Source organism: Schistocerca gregaria, chromosome 6, assembly GCF_023897955.1.
Source record: "Schistocerca gregaria isolate iqSchGreg1 chromosome 6, iqSchGreg1.2, whole genome shotgun sequence".
NCBI classification, from domain to species: Eukaryota; Metazoa; Arthropoda; class Insecta; order Orthoptera; family Acrididae; genus Schistocerca; species Schistocerca gregaria.
In genome coordinates this window covers 325,933,983-325,958,555 of record NC_064925.1, presented here as the reverse complement: position 1 = coordinate 325,958,555, position 24,573 = coordinate 325,933,983, and the positions used below count along the sequence as shown (strand labels likewise).

At 39.4% G+C, this 24,573-nt stretch overlaps 1 protein-coding gene across 10 annotated transcripts in view; it reads left to right on the top strand.

Moving 5' to 3' along the window:
* Positions 1-24,573, top strand: part of LOC126278659 (zinc transporter 6-A-like) — a 471,888-nt gene that overhangs the window by 76,083 nt on the left and 371,232 nt on the right. For 3 of the 10 annotated variants that reach the window (XM_049978886.1, XM_049978876.1, XM_049978877.1), the window contains exons 5-6: positions 2,993-3,136; positions 12,153-12,272. The exons of 4 other annotated variants lie outside the window; for them this stretch is intronic. In XM_049978886.1, coding sequence (XP_049834843.1) covers positions 2,993-3,136; positions 12,153-12,272 — 264 coding nt within the window. The remainder of the gene's footprint in view (positions 1-2,992; positions 3,137-12,152; positions 12,273-24,573) is intronic. 3 more of the 10 variants (XM_049978882.1, XM_049978879.1, XM_049978883.1) reach the window with 1 other exon arrangement.

Genomic DNA, 24,573 nt, shown 5'->3' with positions numbered 1-24,573 from the left:
TTCATCCTACTTTTACACACTACTGTTCCAAGACATTCTTTAGCCGCTTCTAGTACTGTGTCCCTGTACCTTGTCCATTCCTTTTCCAATGACTGTAATTGACTACATTCAACTAACTGGTACCTTTCTGATATCACTGTTATGTACGTGTGCCTGATTTCCTTATCCTGAAGTTTCTCCACTCTTATCCTCCTGCACTTCCGGCCTCACAATCCCAATTTCACTGCAGATTAAATAATAATCAGTGTCATCAAAGAATCCCCTAAATACACGTGTGTCCCTCACAGCCTTCCTGAATTCCTGATCTGTTATTATATAGTCAATTACAGATCTGGTTCCCCTGCCTCCCCAAGTATACCGGTGAATGTTCTTATGTTTAAAAAAGGAGTTTGTGATTACTAAGCTCATACAGGCACAGAAAGCCAAGAGTTGTTTCCCGTTCCTGTTGGCCTCCATATACTCTCCAAATTTACCCATAACCTTTTCATATCCTTCTGTTCGATTTCCAATCCTGGCGTTTAAATCACCCATGAGCAGAACACTGTCCTTGTCCTTTACTCTTCACTGATTGCCTCATAAAAACTATCCATCTTATCTTGATCTGTCCCTTCACAATGAGAATATACTGACACAATCCTAATTTTCTTGCTAAACACTGTCAAATCTATCCACATCAGTCGTTTGTTTACATACCTTACTGCAACTACGCTGGGTTCCATTTCTTTCCTGATGTAAAGGCCTACACCCCATTGTGCTATTCCTGCTTTGACTCCTGACAGGTAGACCTTGTATTCTCCCACTTCCTCCTCTTTCTCACCCCTTACCCGAATGTCACTAACAGCTAAGACGTCCAGCCCCATCTTACTTGCAGCCTCTGCCAGCTCTACCTTCTTCCCAGAGTAGCCTCCATTGATATTAATAGCTCCCCATCTCATTACCATTTGTTTGCCAAGTCGTATCTTAGGAGTCCCTGGTTTGTCAGTTAGAGGTGGGACTCTGTCACCTCCAAAGGTCCGAGGCATTTTGCTCTGATTGTTGCCAGCATCATATTTAAAGTACCAGGGAAGCAGGTTGCTAGCCTTACTTGCGCCGAGTCCCATTGGGTTTTACCCCTGATGGCTGAGGGACTAACCGGTGGATTTGGTAGTCTTTGCCGTATGAGCACAAAGGTGTCCACGACTCAGATTATGTCCTAGATGCCCAGCCTTATTCCAAAGTAACTGGTATCCCAACTGTCGGTACCACTTACTTGGCCACTCATACATTGCCCGTTGTTCATGGACTAGGACATGACTACAGGAACCCACACCATGAACCACAACAAATGTCATTAAGGAATAAATATACTGAGAAGCAGTAAGTAGTACACCCAGTTCCTTGAATAGGGTTTTGCATTATGTTCATGAATTCACACCACAAATAGTGCTTATTACATGCATTAGGTGTCTGAAATCTTTTGTTTGAATTACCCCAAATTATGATACCATACGACATTGTGGAGTTATGTAGATTACATTTGTGAACTTAACTCTATTAACAGAATCCATTGTGATAATGTCATTTTCTCATTCAATTATTCTTCATAGCATTACAGGAAAAGGCATTACACTATTTTTCTAAACTTGGTTCCATGATCTAAATTATCCACACCACGATATTCTGTGCTACACAAAGCATATGGATAATCTTCACTGTATCAGCCTAAACAAGAGTGGAAAAGATATTGTTCTGAGGAGCTTGTCAGATTCACACCTAGTTTGGTGATGGTCCTTATTAGTTAGTGCAAGAAATGTCAAGACCTTTTATACATAGTCAAGGAACTACTTTCTGTGTAGCATTCAAACAGAAATGTGAACAAGACAGCATTAAGCAACTGCACTGTTGTGACACTTTGTCCTGTTTAGGCTGCTGAACATTGTCACTACTTCTACCATCGTAAAGGAAATTAACAGTGTTCCAGGACCAGTTTGCAATGGTTGACTCAAGAAAACAGTGAAACACTGGAGAAACATGTTTATGATTGAAACACCATTTATTGTGGTATATTGTGATGAAAAAGTGCAGATTTGGAGAATGTGTGATGTGTTTCATTTGTTCTTCTCATAGCACTCAGAGAGATGTTTAGGATGTGAAGAATAGAAGATGACCCCATCTGTTACGAACAACTAATGTTGCTCTTCACAGATATGTAATTGTAGAGGTGTCAGGGTTGCTGTTAAAACTTACTAGACCAATTTTTACTTTAGAATTGTGTGCATCAGTGTGAAAGAAATCTCTTATCCCGGGGTCTGTATGAAGATTTTAACAAGAACTCTGTTCAAGTAAAACTGTACTCTGCTGGTAGCACTAGTTTGTACTTGTTATACATTTATGAGATGTTTTGGGACAATGACTTAACACAAAAGCTCAAAGAGCTGCAGTAGACTTCTCCTGCACTGCAGTTCTGGAAAACAATTGAGCTACTATTGCCACCAGAAACTGTTTCCAGGTTGGTTGCAATATCCCTTTGTCTTTTTTACCTATCTTTCCAATTACATGCCCCTTTTTATTTAGCTACATTATTCCCTGCATTACAATGTACAAGGCCTTAATCATAGAGTTTCTTATTAATCCTCTTTCCTGGAGTTAATTCCAACTTTCTGTGAGGGCAATTTGTTTCTATTTTCAACTTCTCATTGATTATAAGCTTCTTAATGTCACCATATAACATTTCATCATTTAAATTAAAGGTTACAAAGTTCTTCAGACCTCCACTGTACGTAAGGTTGATTGTGAACTAAGAAACAACAGTGAAAAGATATGCAGCATCTTTATCTTCCAGGAGCTGAATTTTCAAGTGATAATTAGAAATAGATAGTACAACTTACCTTTCTAGCCTGCTGGAATTTGAATAGTCAAGTTATATTACCTTAGCTAAACAAATATAATGTGTGAGAGGCTATTTTAGAAAAATTTTGAAATCCAAATGTTAATGGCATGTTCTGTTTTCTAGAGGACGGCTCCTTGTAGGAATGGGACTTGCTTTCCTAACTCATCTTCTGGTGATCTATGGTGTAAGCAACGCTGCTTTAGAACATGTAATCGCTGCCTCATCCTCAAGCTGGTTGCAGGAGCATGTTTCTGACATAAGTCAGAGGTGAGATTATATGAATAAAGTTATGGTTAATATTATCCTTGTTTTAAGTGTTGTGTTTTCATTGTGTGGGTAGGAGGGGGAGAGTGGGTGGGGTACTTGTTTGTGTTTATTTGATCCCTAACATATGCTACTTATTTGCAAGCACTGCTGTTTGACGGATGTCTCAATAAACAAAATGTAGCCACAATTTTGTTCAAATAGTAAAAGCCAGTTTTAAGGTGATAAATTGTCATAGATAAATGAAATGAGAATGAGACAGCATATCTGCCAATGTGACAAATATTTTTGTGGATTTAATATAAAATTGGAACATTTTGGGTGGAATACAGTTAATGGAATGCTAAAGGTAACAACTCATTGTATTGTTGAGATACTGAGCAGTTAAGGAAACATTGTATGTCCTATACCGCCAATGTTAAATTTTCGAATTTTGTGACCCATATCTTGGTAACTTTTCAAGACACCAACTTACAATTTTCCTTAATTGTTGAATGCACCTTTCTAGATACACTGAACTAGAATTATTACTAAAATCGTATTGTGGGGCATGCTATCTTCCCTCTTTCCCCCCCCCCCCCCCAAACACTCAATTTTTTGCCAGAATTTTGTAAATAAATGAACATAAAAACAAAGGATATTTTAATATTTTAATTATTCTAGTTCCGAATCTCACATTTGGCATGCTGTGAAAATTTCATGCCATCAGTACCTTTTTAGAAAATGGGTCATTTATTGCAAAAAATGTAGTTCAGATATATTTAGGTTTAAAACTTTTTTATCACAAATTCTTATACAGCTGAACATTTCTGCATCTTTTATGTACTAGAATTGCCCTAGACCATTGTCTGTGTCTTCTTCAGTGTCACAACAGCCCAGTGCTTGCCTCCTCCTTTTCTTTCTTGCTTCTTTTGTCATTTGCTGGGCAGCTAACTCTGCTTCACATACACAAAACTCGTCCAGTTCCCGCAGTCCTTTAGCTGTGTTCTGTCCAAATCTTACCCGTAACTTCTCCAGATCTGTAAGTCTTTCATAGTTCCTACCATTAAAAGTTATTACAGCATCAGACACTGCTAACTTTAGAGTCATAAGGCCAACAAATACATTTTTAATCACATGGCGCCACATAACATTATTGAAGGACTCATTCACATTCTGGGTCTTCCCATGTAAACACTTCTTTAGTAGCTCAGGATTTGCCAAATCTCTGTAATAGGTCTGATTGCCTCCATTACTGCCAAAGGAAGAGAATGTTTATGTGTAAATTCATGCAGGGTGCCAGAAAATTGAGCTTGGCTATATTTACACAACTGTTTGGTGGAAGTGGACACAAAGCATGACATGGCTTTTCATTGATTGATATTTGATAATAGAAAGTGCTCCACACAGCTCTTTTCATCTTCTCTAAATTGTCACAGTTCTTTTATGCTTAGTCATTTTATTTACATATAAGAAGAAATAGAAGTTAGCTTACTACAATAAAAGCTGATAATCACACTACTTTTAACAAAAACTAGTATCAGAAACAAATGACTGATTTGTTTATTCGTAATGCCAACTTCTGTGACGTAGCTGTAGGTTCAAAACAAAGCAGTCCACAGCCTTCTAGACTGTGTAGTTCTCAGATCTGACTGCTCAACTGTGGTTGTATATATGTGTAGCTGCAAAATTTGACGGTCACACATCAACATTCAAAATATTATTTGAAGGTCTCACTATTGTCAGATTGTAATGTATTAAATACCAAAATGTTCAGGAAAGTCCAAAGTACATTATGGAGCAGAAAACAGAAAATGTCAAATTTTAATGAATTTCAGGTACAGTGTCCCTTTAACAGGCCATAAATGATACTGAAATTGTCACCAAGCCTCAGGTAATATCTGAAATCTTAGTTAGTATTTCTGTCTTACTTGCATATCTGTCAAGTGCTCATTGCCTCCAACAGTATTGTGATTGGTTACCAGTAATCCCCCAATTATTAATTTTGTGCATTTGTGTGGTAAGTTTCGAATTAGCAGTGTCCCTTGTGGTGAGCACAATAACAGGTGTGGTAGACTTTGCTCAGAAACAAGCCATGTCTCCTATACCAATTTTCATATACTCACCGGAAAAACCTACTAAAAAGTGTGCAGATGAGACTGAGGTTAAGAAAACCAGCGTATGTCATATTTTGGAAACAGAAAGTTTTAAAGTGTACATCCCAAGATTTTTATTCCAATCCTGTAAAACCTATAAGGGAATGCAATGTTTTGAGTGGCTTCAGCGCATGATGCTTTCAGAAATATAATATAATTAAATATATCAAAAATTTACTAACCAAGGGATGCTAGCAGAGCCAGTGGCTTCTACTTATGGCAGAAGGGTTGAAGGGGGAAGGAAGAAAGGTGTCCATTCATCCTAACTGGTAATGTGTGGAAGTTATGCCAATATCAAAGGCCAAATGTGTTTGTCAGAACAGACCTATCTAAAATCATGCCCTGAAAAGAGAATCAAGAATTTTGCTCTGAACACAATGGTGCACTACAAAATTACTACTGAGGTGTGAGAGAAAATTTTTGATGATACTCTGCTAGGATACTGCCTCGGACAAGTTTGTATGACTGAATTTCCCCCATTTTTTCAAGATTTGCTGGAATTTCACTTTCAGGCTTATTCTAAGTAATGTCTTCTAAGTAAATGAAATATTAAAAATGTTAGAAGCACGGAAAATTAATAAAATGTGTCATTGTCACTACAAAGTGAAGCAGTGATCCATAAATGTTAAAGGATACTTTATTTTGGACTGCAGTCCTGCAAGTTAGCCTAATACTGGAATACAGAATATATTATATTCATATGTGTGTAACACTAGTTGTGATCATTTTGAGCTACTGTATTAATTGTGAAATATCTTAACCTTTTTTATCATATCAGACAGAACAAGACTCCTACTTTCCGGTTGCTAGAATTGGGAGGACTACACTTGGAACCACATAAATTGAGAAAGATGGCTATTCATGTTTCCATAGCTCCCAGTCGCTTAATTCATGAGAACAGAGATTAGATTAGATTAGATTAGATTAGATTAATACTTGTTCCATAGATCATGAATACGACACTTCGTAATGATGTGGAACGTGTCAGGTTAATAAAAGATGTCTGTACAAGAAATTACATTACACAAAATATTGCATGACACTAATGATTAAGTTTTTTTTTTACTTACTTTATATCTAAAAATTCAGCCAATGAGTAGAAGGAGTTGTCATCTAGAAATTCTTTTAATTTATTTTTAAATGTTAGTTGGCTGTCTGTCAGGCTTTTGATGCTGTTTGATAGGTGCCCAAAGACTTTTGTGGCAGCATAATTTACCCCTTTCTGTGCCAAAGTCAGATTTAACCCTGCATAGTGAAGATCATCCTTTCTCCTGGTGTTATAGGTATGCACACTGCTATTACTTTTGAATTGGGTTGGATTATTATCAACAAATTTCATAAGGGAATATATATACTGTGAGGTTACTGTGAGGATCCCTAGATCCTTAAATAGATGTCTGCAGGATGACCGTGGGTGGGCTCCAGCAATTATTCTGATTACACGTTTTTGTGCAATGAATACTTTTCTACTCAACGATGAATTACCCCAGAATATGATGCCATACGAAAGCAGTGAATGAAAGTAGGCATAGTAAGCTAATTTACTGAGATTCTTATCACCAAAATTTGCAATAACCCTAATAGCATACGTAGCTGAACTCAGACGTTTCAGCAGACCATCAATGTGTTGCTTCCAGTTTAACCTCTCATCAATGGACACACCTAAAAATTTTGAAAATTCTACCTTAGCTACAGACTTCTGTTCAAATTCTATATTTATTACTGGAGTTTTGCCATTTACTGTACGGAACCGTATATACTGTGTTTTATCAAAATTTAAAGAGAGTCCGTTTGCTGAGAACCACTTAATAATTTTGTGAAAAACATCATTTACAATTACATCACTTAGTTCTTGGTTTTTGGATGTTATTACTATACTTGTATCATCAGCAAAAAGAACTAACTTTGCATCTTCATCAATGTGGAATGGTAAGTCATTAATGTATATCAAGAACAGTAAAGGACCTAAGACCGAACCCTGTGGGACCCCGTGCTTGATAGCACCCCAGTTTGAGGAATCAGCTGTTTTAACATTACACGAACCACTTATTTCAACTTTCTGCATTCTTCCAGTTAAGTATGAATTAAACCATTTGTGCACTGCCCCACTCAAACCATAATGATTTAGCTTATCTAAAAGAATTCCATGATTTACACAATCAAAGGCCTTTGAGAGATCACAAAAAATACCAATGGGTGATGTCCGGTTATTCAGAGCATTTAATATTTGATCAGTGAAAGCATATATAGCATTTTCTGTTGAAAAGCCTTTCTGAAAACCAAACTGACATTTTGTTAGTACTTTATTTTTACAAATATGGGAGGCTACTCTTGAATACATTACTTTCTCAAAAATTTTTGATAGAGCTGTCAGAAGAGAGATTGGGCGGTAGTTGTTGACATCCGACATATCCCCCTGACTGATGAGGAACAAAAAACTCTAAAATATGTGAAGGTGATGCATCGAAGGAAATGCTATATAGTGCCCTCATCTTGAGAGACATGCACATCCACTAAAAGCAAGGGAAGACATAGAAGTGGGAATAAAAAGAACACATGCTAAGTTTGAAATCCAAACAGGAGAGATAAAGTGAATAGAAGTATGTGTGTTGAGAGGTGGTGGGGTCTTGAGAAATGCAAATGACAAGAGAAAACAGAGTAATTTGAAACAATAGTTAATAACACAAGAAAAGGTTATGTTGAAGTAGCAGTCTTCTTGTTTGATGTTCATAAATTACTAGTTTTGGGAGAAGGAAGTAAAACAAGTCTTCAGGTCTTTGATATTACATTTGAACCAAAATATATGAGGGATTGGTAACAAAAATCAGCTTTCCTGTGACAATATAAAATTCTGAAAAAAATGCTTAGGTTGGATAAGAGATAATAAGTCCACTCATATCATCGCCATCAATTAAAGTCTTGATGAATTACAGGAATGATGGATGAAATCAACTGAGCACAAAATATGGATTGGGAGTAAACCAAGAAAGGTTAAAGTACTGTGGTGTAGCAGAAATGAGATAAGCTATAAACTTAATATCAAAAGTGGTAAAATGTCACATAATAAATGAAACAAGAAAGACATAAGAAATAGACTAGCACAGACCTCGAATTAAGGCCTGAATTCGAGGAAGAAATTTCTGCGAATGTGTGTCTGGATCACAGTATGTATGGAGGTGAATTATGTATTGGTGGGAAAATAAGAAATTTAAAGGGTCTGAGATGTAGTGTGGATACTGAAAATTAAGATAAGAAATGGAGAGGTCTTCCACAGACTTATTGATGAAAGGATATGTGTAAAACAATGGCTAGAAGAAGGGACAGGATGATAGGGCATGCGTTAAGACTTCATGGACAGCTACCATGGTACCAGAGGGAGCCTTAGAGAGCAAAAACTGTAGGGGGAGATAGAGATTGTAATATGTCCATGAATATTGGGTGTAAGTGCTACTCTGAGTCGATGTTGACACATAAAAGGAAATTGTAGCAGGCTGCATCAAACCAGTCAGAAGGCTGATAACTAAAAAAAACAACTTGTAAGTGTCAAGCCCATTGGTTATTTTTGTTTTGCCTTTGTTGAGACTCAAATAAGAACATACATATGACAAACATCACAGTGCCATCATTATGTGTACAAGGTTCAAGTACAGAAGCAGTCCCCTGATGAATATATTGTGAATGCTAGGTTAGACAGAAGGTTAGGTTTTGTGGAAGCTCACAATCTAGTTATCTCAATCAATTTTTTCAAGAAGTGACCCTTGCATCTTTGAACTTCTTCCTTGTGCAAACACTTGATGAAAGGCCTGTTATAGGTATGCAAAGGCCGTTCTGTATTAAATAATGCTTCCTCAACAACACACACTCGTAGCCCAAATGTGCATCAAAATGACAACTCAAAAGAAAGAAAAACAAAATGGAACTACATGGATAAAATGATGGTTGCTCAGAGAAAGAGATAATGTCAAACATCAATTTTCCACCTATTACTGAAATTAAAACAACATGGAATGTACTAAAAGAAATTGAATTGTTCAAACAGCTACCCATGAGCAAATAGGCAAATGTAAACCTGGTTGCCCGAAAACATGTCATCAGATACGGTTGCAGATAGGAGATGTTAAAAACAAAATGAGAGTGAAGAAAGAATTGTATCACATGTTTCTTACTTCAAAAAATCTGCAAACATGAACACCAATTTTGATGCTAGGCATGATGCAGAGTAGGCAGGTGCAATTGCAAATCAGCACATTACAGTGAGATCTGTGAAATACTTGATGTGCCAGAGGACGAGTGTGTTATCTATAACCTAACAAAGGAGTGGCTTAAGCATACTGCAGACAGAGAAATTCTGGACATCATTGAAAGAGGAGGCAAACTTAACACTGACTGAATGAAGGCAGGAGAGAGCTGGCAGCAGTACTTCAAAGCAGTCCCCAATGGAGAGTTCTCACATTTCTCAGTAAAACAATTGACACCTATTCCAGGTATATCATATCAATCACCAAGTCAGAAGTTCTAGAAGCCACAGGGAAAATGAAACTTGGGAAGGTGATTCGGCCAGATGATTTTCCAGCAGAGCTGTGGAAATCAAGCACTGGGAGGCAGCTGAAGGCCGACAGATTTCCCCAACGATGTCATCGAAGAGAAGAAGGTACAAATTGGGTGGAGTTTGACCAGTTCAGTCCCAGTTTGGGAACAAAAGAGTAGTCTGGCTAAATGTTCCAGCTACTGACCTGTACACTTCCTATCGCATACAATCAAGATCTTGGAGTCCATCATAGACAGCAAGATATGCAAGGTTGTCAGTGGTTTTATTGAAGGCTGTGGGACACTCATACTATATGTGTAACTTGCTTGCTTATTGAGAAACATTGTGAGAATCTAAACATCTTTACTTACCTGGACATTTTAAAGTCTTTTGACCAAGTACCAGGGGATGTCATATGATTTGTACTCTGAGAACAAGAAGTACCCGAAGAACTAACTGAATAGGATCAGCTGCTGTACCATAACCCTAAAGGTTGACAACTTTCTGCTGCTGGATATCAAATGACTCTCCTGTTTCTGTGGGTGTTTATCAGGGAGCTGCTCTTGCCCCCACTATTATTCATCATAATAATGGACACGCTCAACAGAGATCTTCAGAAATTAGCTCATTGGACCCTTCTGAATGTAGATGATGTTTTGCTGGCTACTGAAGAAAAAAATTACTTTCAACGACAAGTTCAATAATGTAAGAACCACCTTGAACACTCTGGAATTACTGGAATTCACCCACTGGAAACTGTTACTGACAAGCCATTCAGTCTAATTATAATTTTGTTCTTGGGTAATTTATTATTTTTGTAAAGTAACTAACTTTTTCTACATCTTCATGAGACATTGTAACACAGTCTGTGGTATGAGGGCTATCCACAAAGTACATTACGTTTTGGAATTAAAAATAAATAAAGTATTGGAAAAATGTTTTATTATATACAGATGAAAGCCACACTTAAATGCTACTTTTCTACATAGTTGCCATTTAAACTAAGGCACTTATCGTAGCGATGGACGAGCTTGGAAATTCCTTCGTCGTAAAATTCGGCCGCCTGCGCCTTCAACCATGTGGTTACCTCTTCTTGAAGCTGTGGGTCGTCATCAAAATGCTGCATAGCCAACCACTTCTTCATTGCTGGGAATAAGTGGAAGTCGCTCGGTGCCAGGTCGGGACTGTACGGCAGATGAGGAAACAACTCCCACCTAAAAGATTCGAGAATTTCACAAGTGGCAATTGCGTGTGGGCCCGAGCGTTGTCGTGAATCAGCAAGATCTATGAGCCCAACTTTCCCCTGCACTTGTTTTGTATTGCTCTTCTAACGTTGTGCAGAGTTTCGCAATACCTTTGAGAGTTTATTGTAGTGCCTCTTTCCAGTAAATCCACAAAAATCACACCTTTTCTGTCCCAAAAGAGGTAACCACGTGGTTGAAGGCGCAGGCGGCCGAATTTTACAACGAAGGAATTTCCAAGCTCGTCCATCGCTACGATAAGTGCCTTAATTTAAACAGCAACTATGTAGAAAAGTAGTATTTAAGTGTGGCTTTCATATGTATATAATTTAAAAAATTCCAATACTTTATTTATTTTTAATTCAAAAACGTAATGTACATTGTGGGTAGCCCTCGTACTTGCAGATGACTGAAACAGCTCTTCAGCAATTTATTTCTTCAAAAATTTCAAATTTCTATCAGTGCAGCTTAAATACACAAGTAAAGCATTAATAGTCCCTATTTTGATATTAAAGTTGCTGTTCATTTGGTTGTGGTAGTTTTCATTTGCAGTTAAGAGCCAGTGACCTGATGCAGTAAAAAACAATGAAAGTTGTACAAAATTGTTAGACTTTCATGGCCACTTGTTTACATATTGCATTTTGACTTCTGTCTCAGTTTCTTCTGCAAACATTTGTTTGATGATTGTCCTGTTGCCACATTAGCACAAGTGGCTGGCATTGTCAAAGTTTCTTGCTTCATTGCAGTTCACCACCAGCAATGAAGGGTGAAGCTTTGACTGCCAGCCATTTGTGCTGGTGAGGTGTCAGAAAAACGATGGAACAAATGTCAGCCAAAGAAACTGAAACAGAAGCCAATAAACAATATTTCAATGAAAATTATGTTTGAGTTGTTTATCAAATTGCAAATAATGTTTATTTTATGATAGTATACAATGCTAGCAGCATTGAAACTATTTGTCATGTGTTCATGTCAGATCAAAGTTGTAGTAGCATTATCTAGGATTGAAGAAGTGTATTGATAGAATATCCTTTTTTTTTTTTAGATCAAATCAATTAGGTCTCCATTATTTTATTGACTCCATTGAACTGATCATACTCTTTTGTTCCCAACAGTGTGTGCTCATTTATACCAGCCCTAAGCAGTCTGTTGCTGCCTCGTATTAACCCCATGGTACTAATAGCATCTACAGGAGCATTGCTCATATTTTTCACTGACCTGTTAATAGAAATGAGGTAAGATTCAACTGTATTCATTTTTTAAAATCCTTATATTTTTAGTATTTGTGATGTTCTATTTAGATCGTTTGAGACAAGATTATCGACTCTGACTTAGAGTACAAAATAACCTTAATATTCTCCAGTATCACTGTTGGTTTAATCTGGTGTGTATACCCAGACTGGATCAAAGCAAATTCTGCACTATTTTAGGTTCCATTGTGTTTTTCTTGCTGATACAGTGTAAACTGCTCAAAAAATATTTTGCACCATCTGTTTATCTGTGAATAAGTGTGGGCTTCTTAGGTTGAAGGTGGAATAATACCTAAGCCTAGTGAAAGCAAACACATTCCAACAGCTATGAGCCCTTTTCCCACACCAGTAAAGTTGCAAGGAGATAGAACAAATGGTCACTGGACAGTTGGTGTGATAGCTTGAGTCACAGTAACTACTAACAAACATACCAAGTTGCTTTCATATGCATCACTCCCTGGTCGACACTCTCATTACCATGTCAATCCATATCATGCATAAGTGTGGGACTCCAGCTGTAGTCTTTTATTTGTAAAAGGACTATTACACTGGTGGGGGATTGGCATCTTCTTTATAGTGCACAGATGGGGCTTCTGAGGTCACCTGCTTCACTTTATTAGAGAAGTTTTAAAAGGCTGGATTAGTAATGTAGGTTTCATGCAACATTTCTTGGCTGGTAGCTGCACAGAAGGCATGGTAGGGAGGGAACAACAGTAGTGACGGGGGGGAGGGGGGGGGGGGGGCTCTCTCTTGAGGACAGGTCAATGCGGTAGGGAAGATGTAGTTCTACAGCCTAAGCCTTTGCTTAAATGCCTTCCTTGTAGAACTTGTAAGTTACTGCTAGCAAGTCTGCAAAAGATCATATTAACATAATATGCCCATACGACAAATAATTCGACAAGTCAACCATTTATTATTAAAAACACAATGGGTACAGGATTACCCTGAAATTGGATCAGAGAGAGCATTTTATTTTCCCCTGTCTTGTACACCCTTTTTTCTTTATCTTGTTGCCGTGTTAAAATTAGCTTCTTTTCTCTAAATACAGTGGTGTTTACACAATTTCACCTCACTAACATGCTAATGCAGCCGCAATTGCAACAGAATCGTGAAAGAGTCTTCTATTAATCAAGCAACTGAGTACAAGTGCAGCTTAGCTATGTGGTAAAATACACTCCGCGTTACACACTATCATTTGCCAAAAACTGATTTTGGTTACTCAAACAGTTTATGAGATTTGAAAGATAATACGAATATTTCACTTCTACTCTCATTTGTGCAGATGATCAGAAGTGAGTCCACTACATATAATCCATTTTCTCAAGGTTGGCAATAGATATGAATCTTGTCTCAAGTTTAAAGAGAAACTCAGTATTTTAGGCCCATTTCATACACAAAAACGTGTGGACTAGCATGCACCAGACACAAGTTCAAACTCAGAGGGACCCCAATTTTTCATTGCAAAGTATTCGAATTGAGCACAGTACATTACTAATTATAGAGATTTCACAATAACTATGGCAGGTAGTGATATGATAAGCAGTTCATCATGAAGCTGACAAATGAGGCTATATGATGTGTGAGATTCAGGTTTTTAAGTGGATAGTTTGAGAAAGGTTGCAGTCAACTGGTGTGCACATGCCGCATTGTAGGAGAGATGGACGGAGAATGTTTTGTTCATTAACATACAAAGCTCACATCTGTGTAGGCAATAGGCAAGTGTGGTGGCTGCCCCTTTGGAACAGAGACATGGATTCGCCCAGCACTGAGAATGAGAATGCTTTCTGTGCACTGGTCAAGGAATCCTGCACGAGCTTTTCTCATAGATTTGTCTATTGCAGCTCTTGGTGGACCTGTGAAGTCAAACGGCAACGTTAGCACTGTATCGACGATCTCTGTTCATGGAATATGGACAAAGACTTTTCCTATTCTACTGAAAAAATAGTGTTTATGAATTTATGTCGGCAGAAGGAATTTCTGCCACCATCCTTACATCTTCATCGTGCTTTTCTACATTCCTCAAAACCAAGAAGTTCTTGAAGTTAATGTTCAGTAGATAACTAAGCTGGTCTCCCATATATCCTCCTTAGCAGGTCATTGTGTCGGTTCTCTGAAAGCTCTACTTGTTCTAAGAGGCATCTGAAGGGGAGAAAACCAGACAGTCTGTTTGCATCAATCCTTGATGCGATTAAAACTGAACTATGAATGTATCTTGTGTTCATCTGCATGACCATCCACCTTACATTATCTTAACATGATTTATCACTGCAGGATCTTTTTGGCCAAACGAGATCTCTGTGGCCAGTTAGCAGACAGTTTTTTTTTACTCCACACTGTATTTACAGATACAGTCTTTCACCTTTGGTCTTAAATTAAATGATGGCTGCAACATCAGGAACAAGATGTTTCCTTAAACTTTCTTGCTTGTGATTGGTAAATTAACACATTGTTACATGCATGGGGAAAAGCTCCGTTCCAAATGAAACAGACAAAATGCCACAAACTTCATTGGTGACATCAGTAAGTTAAATTCCAATGATGGTCTACAATTCCAATGATGGCTTTGTAACCCAAAAACTGGATAACGTGAATAAATTAAGCCTGTTGAACAGAAACAGTATTGTGCTTTTCATTTAGGTGATTATCTTGTGGCAGCACTGTTCTCATGTTGTGTGTAGTTTATGATCACTATTTCATAGAAATTCATCTTTGTTCAGACAAGAACATAAATAACATAAATAAAGACCATTTTAATGAACTCGGAGAAACTGCCAGAGAATATTTGCCTGCTCTCTCGGGTCATAAAAACTGGATTCACAATCTCTTGGAAGAGAGAATAATGTTTCAATCCACATTAAATATAAATTTAAACAAATAGCTTGTGGAAATTTCCAGTGCCTTTGTGCTACAGAAACGTTAGTCATTGTCACCAGTAAGTTTCTAGTCAATTTTAAAGGCGAAGTTCCCACTGCTACCAAATAAAGCCATAAAAACTTTGTTACCTGTCTCCATTAACATATTTGTACAAAAAGGCCTTTTCTTCTTACACTTATATAAAATATAAATGCAGAAACAAACTTTGTGCTGAAAGTAATAGAAGAGTTCGTGAACTTCGGTGGTTCCTGCCTTTAAAGTTGTATGCCTTGCAAAGCAGGTGCATCCTTCTCACTGAATTCCAAGAAAGGTTTCAACAAGTTAATTCCAAAACAAAAACTTATAGGTTAACAGAAAAGTGTAAAATACTTGAATGTTGCAAAGTAGGTCTATCCATTGAGGAAAAGTCTTTATCCGTCCTTGTGATGTAATACAACTGAAATGTAAACCCTTACGGCTATTACACCATTTGCTTATAATTGAGCTTTTCCCATCTTACAGCAAGCATGACTTTTTTATAAGTTGGGAGTTTGCAAATAACAGCTTCCTGTGAAAAGAGGTCAGATGGCATTGCTCGTACATACGAGGGGAGATCCAAAAGTTACCGGAATCGTAATGCTGCACGTCACGTACTTTTAGTAGCAGGTTGCGCCAGTAGCAGGTTGCACCACCAGAGGGTTGTAGTAGCAGCTCTGCTGAGTCATTCTGCCGCATGGCGTCACCCAACAGTGAGAAGTGTGATTTCTTTGGCAGTTCTTTGAGTGCGCCTACAGTGCAGACGTGACACGAGGAAATGGCTAGTTCTTACGAACAACGGGCGGAAGTGAAGTTTTGTTTCTTGCTCGGCAAGAACGGAGCAGAAACTGTTGTGATGATTCAGACAACCTACAAAGACCATGCTCTTAGTAAAACACAAGTGTACGAATGGTTTTCAAGGTTTAAAAAGGGAGAAATGGTGGTTGAAGATCAGCCCCGTTCCAGTTGACCTTCAACTGCTCGAAGCAAAGACAACATCGACAAAATCTGTGATCTCATCAGTGAAGATCAACGCAGAACAATCAACCAACTCGAGAACATGTCCGGGTTGTCCTGGAGCTCAATTCAGCGCATCTTGGCCATCGATTTGGGGATGTGAAGAGTGGCAGCAGCAAAATTCGTGCCGAAGCCTCTTACCGGAGATCAAGGGGATTGTTGCATTCAAGCCTGTCTCAAAATGAAGGATGCGTTCAAAGATGATCCACATTTTGTCAACAAAATCATTACAGGTGATGAGTCATGGTGCTATGGGTACGATCCAGAAAGTAAACAACAGCCATCACAATGGAAGTCATCTGGCTCACCTCGACCAAAAAAAAGCTCGACAAGTGAAATTGAATGTGAAAACGATGTTGATCTGTTTTTTTTATTTTATTTTTTTTTTTTTTTTATCAAAGGGATCGTACACTCTGAATTTGTCCCTGAAAACCAGACAGTAAACCAACAATTCTATTTGGAGGTTATGAAAGGGCTTCGCAGAAGTTTGTCACAGAAACATCTGGCTTTGTGGGATTCTGGCGTGTGGTTCCTGCATCACGACAACACTCCCGTGCACATGGCTCTCAGCGTTTGTCAGTTTTTGGCCTCAACGAAGATGACTACCTTGACCCACACGCCCTATTCGCCGGATATAGCACCCTCGGACTTCTTCCTAGCCCCGAGGATGAAAAGAGACTATAGAGGGAAGCATTTTACAAATGTAGAAGACGTAAAACGCAATGTCATGAAAGTGCTAGCAGGTATCAAAGAGGACGAATTTAAAAGGTGCTTAGAACACTGGAATGAACATTTGGACAAGTGTATTAGTGCTAATGGAGAATACTTCGAAGGAGATTAGGGTTGTATTTGAAAACGATAAAGTATATGCTTTCTAGAAAGAAATTCCAGCTATTTTTGGGTCTCCCCTTGTATGTGCAACAATATCAATGTGACATCACAGTTGTATGATACAGACACAAAATTATCTGTTGGATGCAAATATATTTGTTAAAATTAAAAACTAAGGCAGTGAAGGAACACAAACAGCAAACTAGAAATTAGTATGAAGTTTGTTGAAAACTTTCTTGCTTCAAGTAAATAAAGAAATGTTTCTCTGCTCATATTACTACAATGGCCTTCTGGATGAATTTATTCCTGAAATGAGCTATTAATGAGTTTAGATATTTATGATAGTGAAAACTGGATGTGGCGGAAATATATGTGAAACTTAGAATGGTATTGTAGTGCACCATAATCAGGTCATTCAGATTTTCTGTAGACATTCCATTGTGTTTGTCGGGAATGAGAAGCCCAGCTCTACTAAATACCCTCTTGCTAGAGGCAGGTATACATAGATCTTATGAAACTATATGGTTTGACAGACCTTTTTCAGTCTAAAAGATCTATATGTACAATATTGGAGTGGGGGAGAGTACATCTGGAAAGATGACATCAGTTTTGATCCAGTGATGGCGTATGTCACTTCACGATAGTAGATACACTAATAATGGTTGCAGTGTCATCGGCCAAAAGATAGTCTAGTGGCATAGCTACCAAATAGCTATCTGTGTCTACCCTTTAACAGGGAATGCTGACTGGAAGAAGGGTCAGCACTTGTAGGTGTGTGAAGCAGGCAAGCAATCACGCCGTGGGGACACACTCGTGCTTCCTATGGCCAACTGAGTGAGTTTGAAAAATATCAGATTGTGGCCTTCCGAGTGGTGAGATGATCCTTTTGGAGCATTGTCACACAGGTTGGATGTGCTGCGTGAGCTGTGCAATGATGCTGGTATTAGTGGCCATTTGAACATTCTCACACCTGTAGATGTGGCTCTAGATGTCCGCAAACTAGAGACTCCTGGTAGGATTGTCATATTGTCATATTGTAATGGCAGCAGTTGCATATCATACAGCTACCACAACACAGATAAAAGAGCTTATGAGCCCAGACATATCAACATGAGCCCCGTCTTCCATTCACACCTCAGCATCGACATATACACCTTGACTGACACTGACAGAGCATCAGAGCATCACTTGTAAGATTTAATGGTGCACCATGGTTTACGGCAATGAAGACAGTCTTCTGCATGCAAGTGTTGGTCGTTTGCGTGTGTGACATAGATCTGGTGAATGCTGCCTTGTAGACTGCGTTCATTCTAGACATGGACTCGCATTCGGGAGGGCGACTGTTCAATCTCGTGTCCAGCCATCTTGGTTTAGGTTTCCGTGATTTCCCTAAATTGCTCCAGGCAAATGCCAGGATGGTTCCTTTGAAAGAGCACGACTGACTTCCTTCCCCGTCCTTCCCTAATCCGATGAGACCAATGACCTTGCTGTATGGTCTCTTCCCCCAAACAACCCAACCCATTCTAGACACACTGACTGCATCCTAGGCCTTATGGTCTGGGGTGTGATTAGCTGTAAATTTCATTCACCATTTTTGTTTCTGGAGGGTACTGGTGCGTGCTGTCTTGTGGACTGCTTTCATTCTAGACACACTGACTGAATCGCAGGCCTTATGGTCTGAGGTGCGATTAGTATAACTTTCGTTCACCATTTTTGTTTCTGGAGGGTACACTAACAAGCACTTGGTATATGCAGAATGTTGTCAGACCCGTTCTTTTGCCATTCCTGCAACAGGATGGTGATGTGTTGTTCCAGTAGGATAATGCTCACCCACACACTGCCCATGAAACTCAATGTGCATTGCAAGAAGTGCTGCAGCAACTTCCCTGGCCAGTATGATCACAAGACTTGTCTCTAGTCAAGCAAGAGTGGGATATGATGGTACGAGAAGTGACTCATGCGACTTATCAACCAGCAACTTAACAGAACTATTTGGAAAGGTTGATCAGGCGTAGTGTAATGTATCCCAGGACAGTATTCACCATCTGTACAACTGACTGGATACCAAAGCCAACACGTGCATTTCTGCCTGTGGAGGCTATGCCACGTACTGATGTGAGTGTTTCAGTATTGGTCAATACGTGGTACCTCAGAACTGCTTGTGCTATTGCTCTGTAAGTGTAACCATTTCTTGTACTTCATATGCAATGTTGCAGCAATTCGTTGCTCATTCATTGCAGTAGCAGCAATGTGCATTATAATCTTCATTCACAAAATGTCTTAAATTGTTACTGTAATTTCCAATGCTATACAGTCTTACTGTGAACAAAACTTTTAGTATTTTGAAACTACTAATTCTTGTAAAAGTCCCACTTGTTTGTATACTGGTAGATTGATACACAGTATTCTCATGGCCTGTTGAACTGGAAACCTCTGAAAGACACTTCCCCCCCCCCCCCCCCCTCCTGAACAGACCTCGGAAGGCCCAATGGTACCGACTGACCGCTTTGTCATCCTCAGCCAATAGTCATCACTGGATACAGATATAGAAGGAAGTGTGGTCACCCTACCACTCTCCCAGTCAGTTTTCATGACTGGAGCCACTACTTCACAGTCAAGTAGCTCCTCAACTGTCTTCACAAGAGGTGTGTGCACCCCACTGGCCAACACTGCTTGGCAGACCCAGGCAGTAACCCATCCAAGTGCTAACCAAGCCCAAAAGAGCTTATCTTCAGTGACTTGACAGGAAATGGTATTACCACTGTGGCAAGACTGGTGGCTAGATCTTTAAAAGGGTGTCCATTTTTTTCTAGAAGTGTCTGTTCATAAAATTCTGGAACTTTATCCACAGTTTTTTTCTGCACTTACTTTTTAATTATTGTGCATAGTCTCCTTTGCAATACTCTCCTCCACAGTTGATACACCACTCCCAATGCTGTTTCCACTTCCAGAAGGTAGTCTGATATGCCTCTTGATGGATAGCATGAAGTGCTGTCTGTGAATTTTCTTTGTTGTTGTTGTTGTTGTTGTGGTCTTCAGTCCTGAGACTGGTTTGATGCAGTTCTCCATGCTACTCTATCCTGTGCAAGCTTCTTCATCTCCCAGTACCTACTGCAGCTTACATCCTTCTGAATCTGCTTAATGTATTCATCTCTTGGTCTCCCTCTTCGATTTTTACCCTCCACGCTGCCCTCCAATACTAAATTGGTGATCCCTCAATGTCTCACAACATATCCTACCAACCGATCCCTTCTTCTAGTCAAGTAGTGCCACCAGCTCCTCTTCTTCCCAATTCTATTCAATACCTCCTCATTAGTTATGTGATCTACCCATCTAATCTTCAGCATTCTTCTGTAGCACCACATTTCGAAAGCTTCTATTCTCTTCTTATCCAAACTATTTATCGTCCATGGTTCACTTCCATACATGGTTCCACTCCATACAAATACTTTCAGATACGACTTCCTGACACATAAATCAATACTCAATGTTAACAAATTTCTCTTCTTCAGAAACGCTTTCCTTGCCCTTGCCAGTCTACATTTTCTATCCTCTCTACTTTGACCATCATCAGTTATTTTGCTCCCCAAATAGCAGAACTCCTTGACCACTTTAAGCCTCTCATTTCCTAATCTAATTCCCTCAGCATCACCTGACTTAATTCGACTACATTCCATTATTCTCGTTTTTTTATGTTCATCTTATACCCTCTTTTCAAGACACTGTCCATTGCGTTCAACTGCTCTCCAAGTCCTATGCTGTCTCTGACAGAATTACAATGTCATCAGCGAACCTCAAAGTTTTTATTTCTTCTCCATGGATTTTAATACCTACTCCAAAGTTTTCTTTTGTTTCCTTCGCTGCTTGCTCAATATACAGAATGAATAACAAGGGGGAGAGGCTAAAACCCTTTACTGCTTTACACGTTTATATGCCAACTAGCTCTGCAGATGATGATGAAATTGATGAAATGTATGATGAGATAAAAGAAATTATTCAGGTAGTGAAGGGAGACAAAAATTTAATAGTCATGGGTGACTGGAATTCAACTGTAGGAAAAGGAGGAGAAGGAAATGTAATAGGTGAATATGGATTGGCGCTAGGAAATGATAGACGAAGCCGCCTGGTAGAATTTTGCACGGAGCACAACTTAATCATAGCTAACACTTGGTTCAAGAATCATAAAAGAAGGTTGTATACATGGAAGAAGCCTGGAGATACTAGACGGTTTCAGATAGATTATATAATGGTAAGACAGAGATTTAAGAACCAGATTTTAAATTGTAAGACATTTCCAGGGACAGATGTGGACTCTTATCACAATCTATTGGTTATGTACTGTAGATTAAAACTGAAAAAACTGCAAAAAGGTGGGAATTTAAGGAGATGGGATCTCAATAAACTGACTAAACCAGAGGTTGTACAGAATTTCAGGGAGAGCTTAAGGGAACAATTGACATTAATGGGGGAAAGAAATACAGTAGAAGAACAATGTGTAGCTTTGAGGGATGCAGTAGTGAAGGCAGCAGAGGATCAAGTAGGTAAAAAGGCAAGGGCTAGTAGAAATCCTTGGGTAACAGAAGAGATACTGAATTTAACTGATGAAAGGAGAAAATACAAAAATGCAGTAAGTGAAGCAGGCAAAAAGAAATACAAACATCTCAAAAATGAGATCGACAGGAAGTGCAAAACGGCTAAGCAGGGATGGCTTCATGTCTATCTCGGCCACAACAATATGTTCACTATGCTGTTTGTAGTAGCTTACGTGCACTCCTATTTTTTTTATTCATTATTAAACCTACTCCTGCATTACCCCTATTTGATTTTGTATTTATAACGCTGTGTTCACCTGACCAAAAGTCTTGTTCTTCCTGCCACCGAACTTCACTAATTCCCATTATATCTAACTTTAACCTCTCCATTTCCCTTTTTAAGTTTTTAACCTACCTGCCCGATTAAGGGATCTGACATTCCATGCTCCGATTCATAGAACGCCAGTTTTCTTTCTCCTGGTAACGACGTCCTCTTGAGTAGTCCCCACCCGGAGATCCGAATGGGGGACTATTTTACCTCCGAAATATTTTACCCAAGAGGACGCCGTCATCATTTAATCATACAGTAAAGCTGCATGCCCTCGGGAAAAATTATGGCTGTAGTTTCCCCTTGCTTTTAGCTGTTTCTCAGTACCACAACAGCAAGGCCGTTTTGGTTAGTGTTACAGGACCAGATCAGTCAATCATCCAGACTGTTGCCCCTGCAACTACTGAAAAGGCTGCTGCCCCTCTTCAGGAACCACATGTTTGTCTGGCCTCTCAACAAATACCCCTCCGTTGTGGTTGCACCTACGGTACGCAAGCCTCCCCACCAACGGCAAGGTCCATGGTTCAGCTCATCTAAAAGTCTACATGGACCAGGTCTGTAGAGTGCAGAGGATGAAGCAGCACAATGATTTCACAGATGGTCTTTCTGGTCTTGACTCATGAGCCTTGGGATGAACTTGACAGCAACACAATGCATTCCTATATACTGTGTAAGGATTTCATGACATGATCCAATTGAAATATTATATTCTTTTGCAATCTCTCGGACAGTCACTCTTCGATTGCCGTGCGCAATTTTGTTGACATTCCTAACATGAGTGTCATCAATAGATGTCTAAGGGCGTCCTGAACGAGGGTCATCTTTAACTTCGTTCCAGCCATTCTTAAACCATGTGAACCATTTTTAATACTGAGTACGGCTTAAGCACTCATCACTGTAGGTTTTCTGCATCATTTGGTGTGTGTCTGTAAAGGATTTCTTGAGTTTCACGCAAATCTTGATGCAGACACATTGTTCCTCTAACTGTGCTATCTTAGAATTCACAAAATGTGCAACACAACGTTCTACTCAGTACAGCACTGAACAGTCACTAACAGGCATACAACATGAAACTTCCAGCAGTCACTCATTAAATACAGATGTGTGCAGGGGTGCCAACCTTATTTCACTCCAACACAGCAATGGCACAAAATTATGAATGTTCTAGAATTTTTTTGGACAGACCTGCTACAGACTGAAGCAATGAATGAAAATTGGTACCAAGGCCAGGCTTCAAAACCAAGTCTTGTGCTTACTGGTCAGATGCACTAACCACTATGCCATTCTGGCACAGTGGCCTTTCACAATTGCACGGACAACACTATCATGCCTCCGTCCGCAGTCCAAATTCCCATTGATGCATTAGCCTATTGGTATACCCCTAAACTTGAACAGCATTGCAGAGGCTCTCCAACTGTATTGGAGTAGCACCTTGGCATCAAATGAAATGGTGGACCACACTTGAAACCCAGGTGCAGATGCTTTAATCAAATGAAACTGTATTGTTAAAGAGACCTTTTCAAATTTCAAACATTTGTATGCAGGCTGAAGTGGCAAATGAAAATTTGTACCAAGACTGGGATTCAAACCCACACCTCCAGATGGTGGTGGTAAGTGCAAGTGCTTAGTGAGCAGGAGACCTGGGTTCAAATCCTGGCCTTGGTACAAATTTTTACTTGTCACTTTGGTCTGCATATATGCAGCATAGATATAGGAGCAACTACAGTACTGGAACACTGTCAACTTTTGTAGTCTTTGTAGCCTCTTGAATACTTTCAGAAACTGTATTAATTTGACCTTCAGACTCTGCCGGATACCTGAAGGAGCCACGAGCATTGTGCCTCATGCACTCTGTTCCCAGTAAAGTTGAACTTGACTAACGAAGATGCAGTCAAGAAAATGGAGCAATCAACCCCAGGCAGATAAATCTGCCGGAATGCATGGCTCTATTTAAGACATTTGATGGTCAATCACAACCTGCTCTTCAATGGCAACCCTCCTGATATCATGCAGTTTGTTCCAGGTTCCATTACAAGTGTTTCCTTGCCTACCTTCTCTGTAAACCATGGTGGTGGCGGCGGTGGTGGTGGTGGTGGTGGTAGCTAGTGTTTAACGTCCCGTCGACAACGAGGTCATTAGAGACAGCACGCAAGCTCGGGTTAGGGAAGGATTGGAAAGGAAATCGGCCGTGTCCTTTCAAAGGAACCATTCCGGCAATTGCCTGAAACAATTTAGGGAAATCACAGAAAACCTAAATCAGGATGGCTGGAGACGGGATTGAAGTGTCGTCCTCCCGAATCCGAGTCCAGTGTGCTAACCACTGCGCCACCTCGCTCAGTGTAAACCATGGTATCAGGGGCTTATACCATTGTGTGTGATGGATGCCATGATCCCAAAGTGATTGTATAGAGATGGTTGTATACTGTCAGGGTCAACAAAGCATTTACAGTTTTCTCCAAAAAAGGCAGTGCACAGCTATGTTGCATTCACTTACAGTTCCTATGAGTTGTAATTTGTAGTTACTGTTTGAATGACGTTAGTGTGGTGTACATGCTGTGGTGCCCCATCAAGGGTCCCATGTTATCTGTCTGCTACCAGTAGGTAGCAGTACTAGTAATTTCTGCTAGAGTATTCGTTATTCTTCAGATTTTACTCTCTGTTAATATAGTGTTGAACCAGATATCGCAAG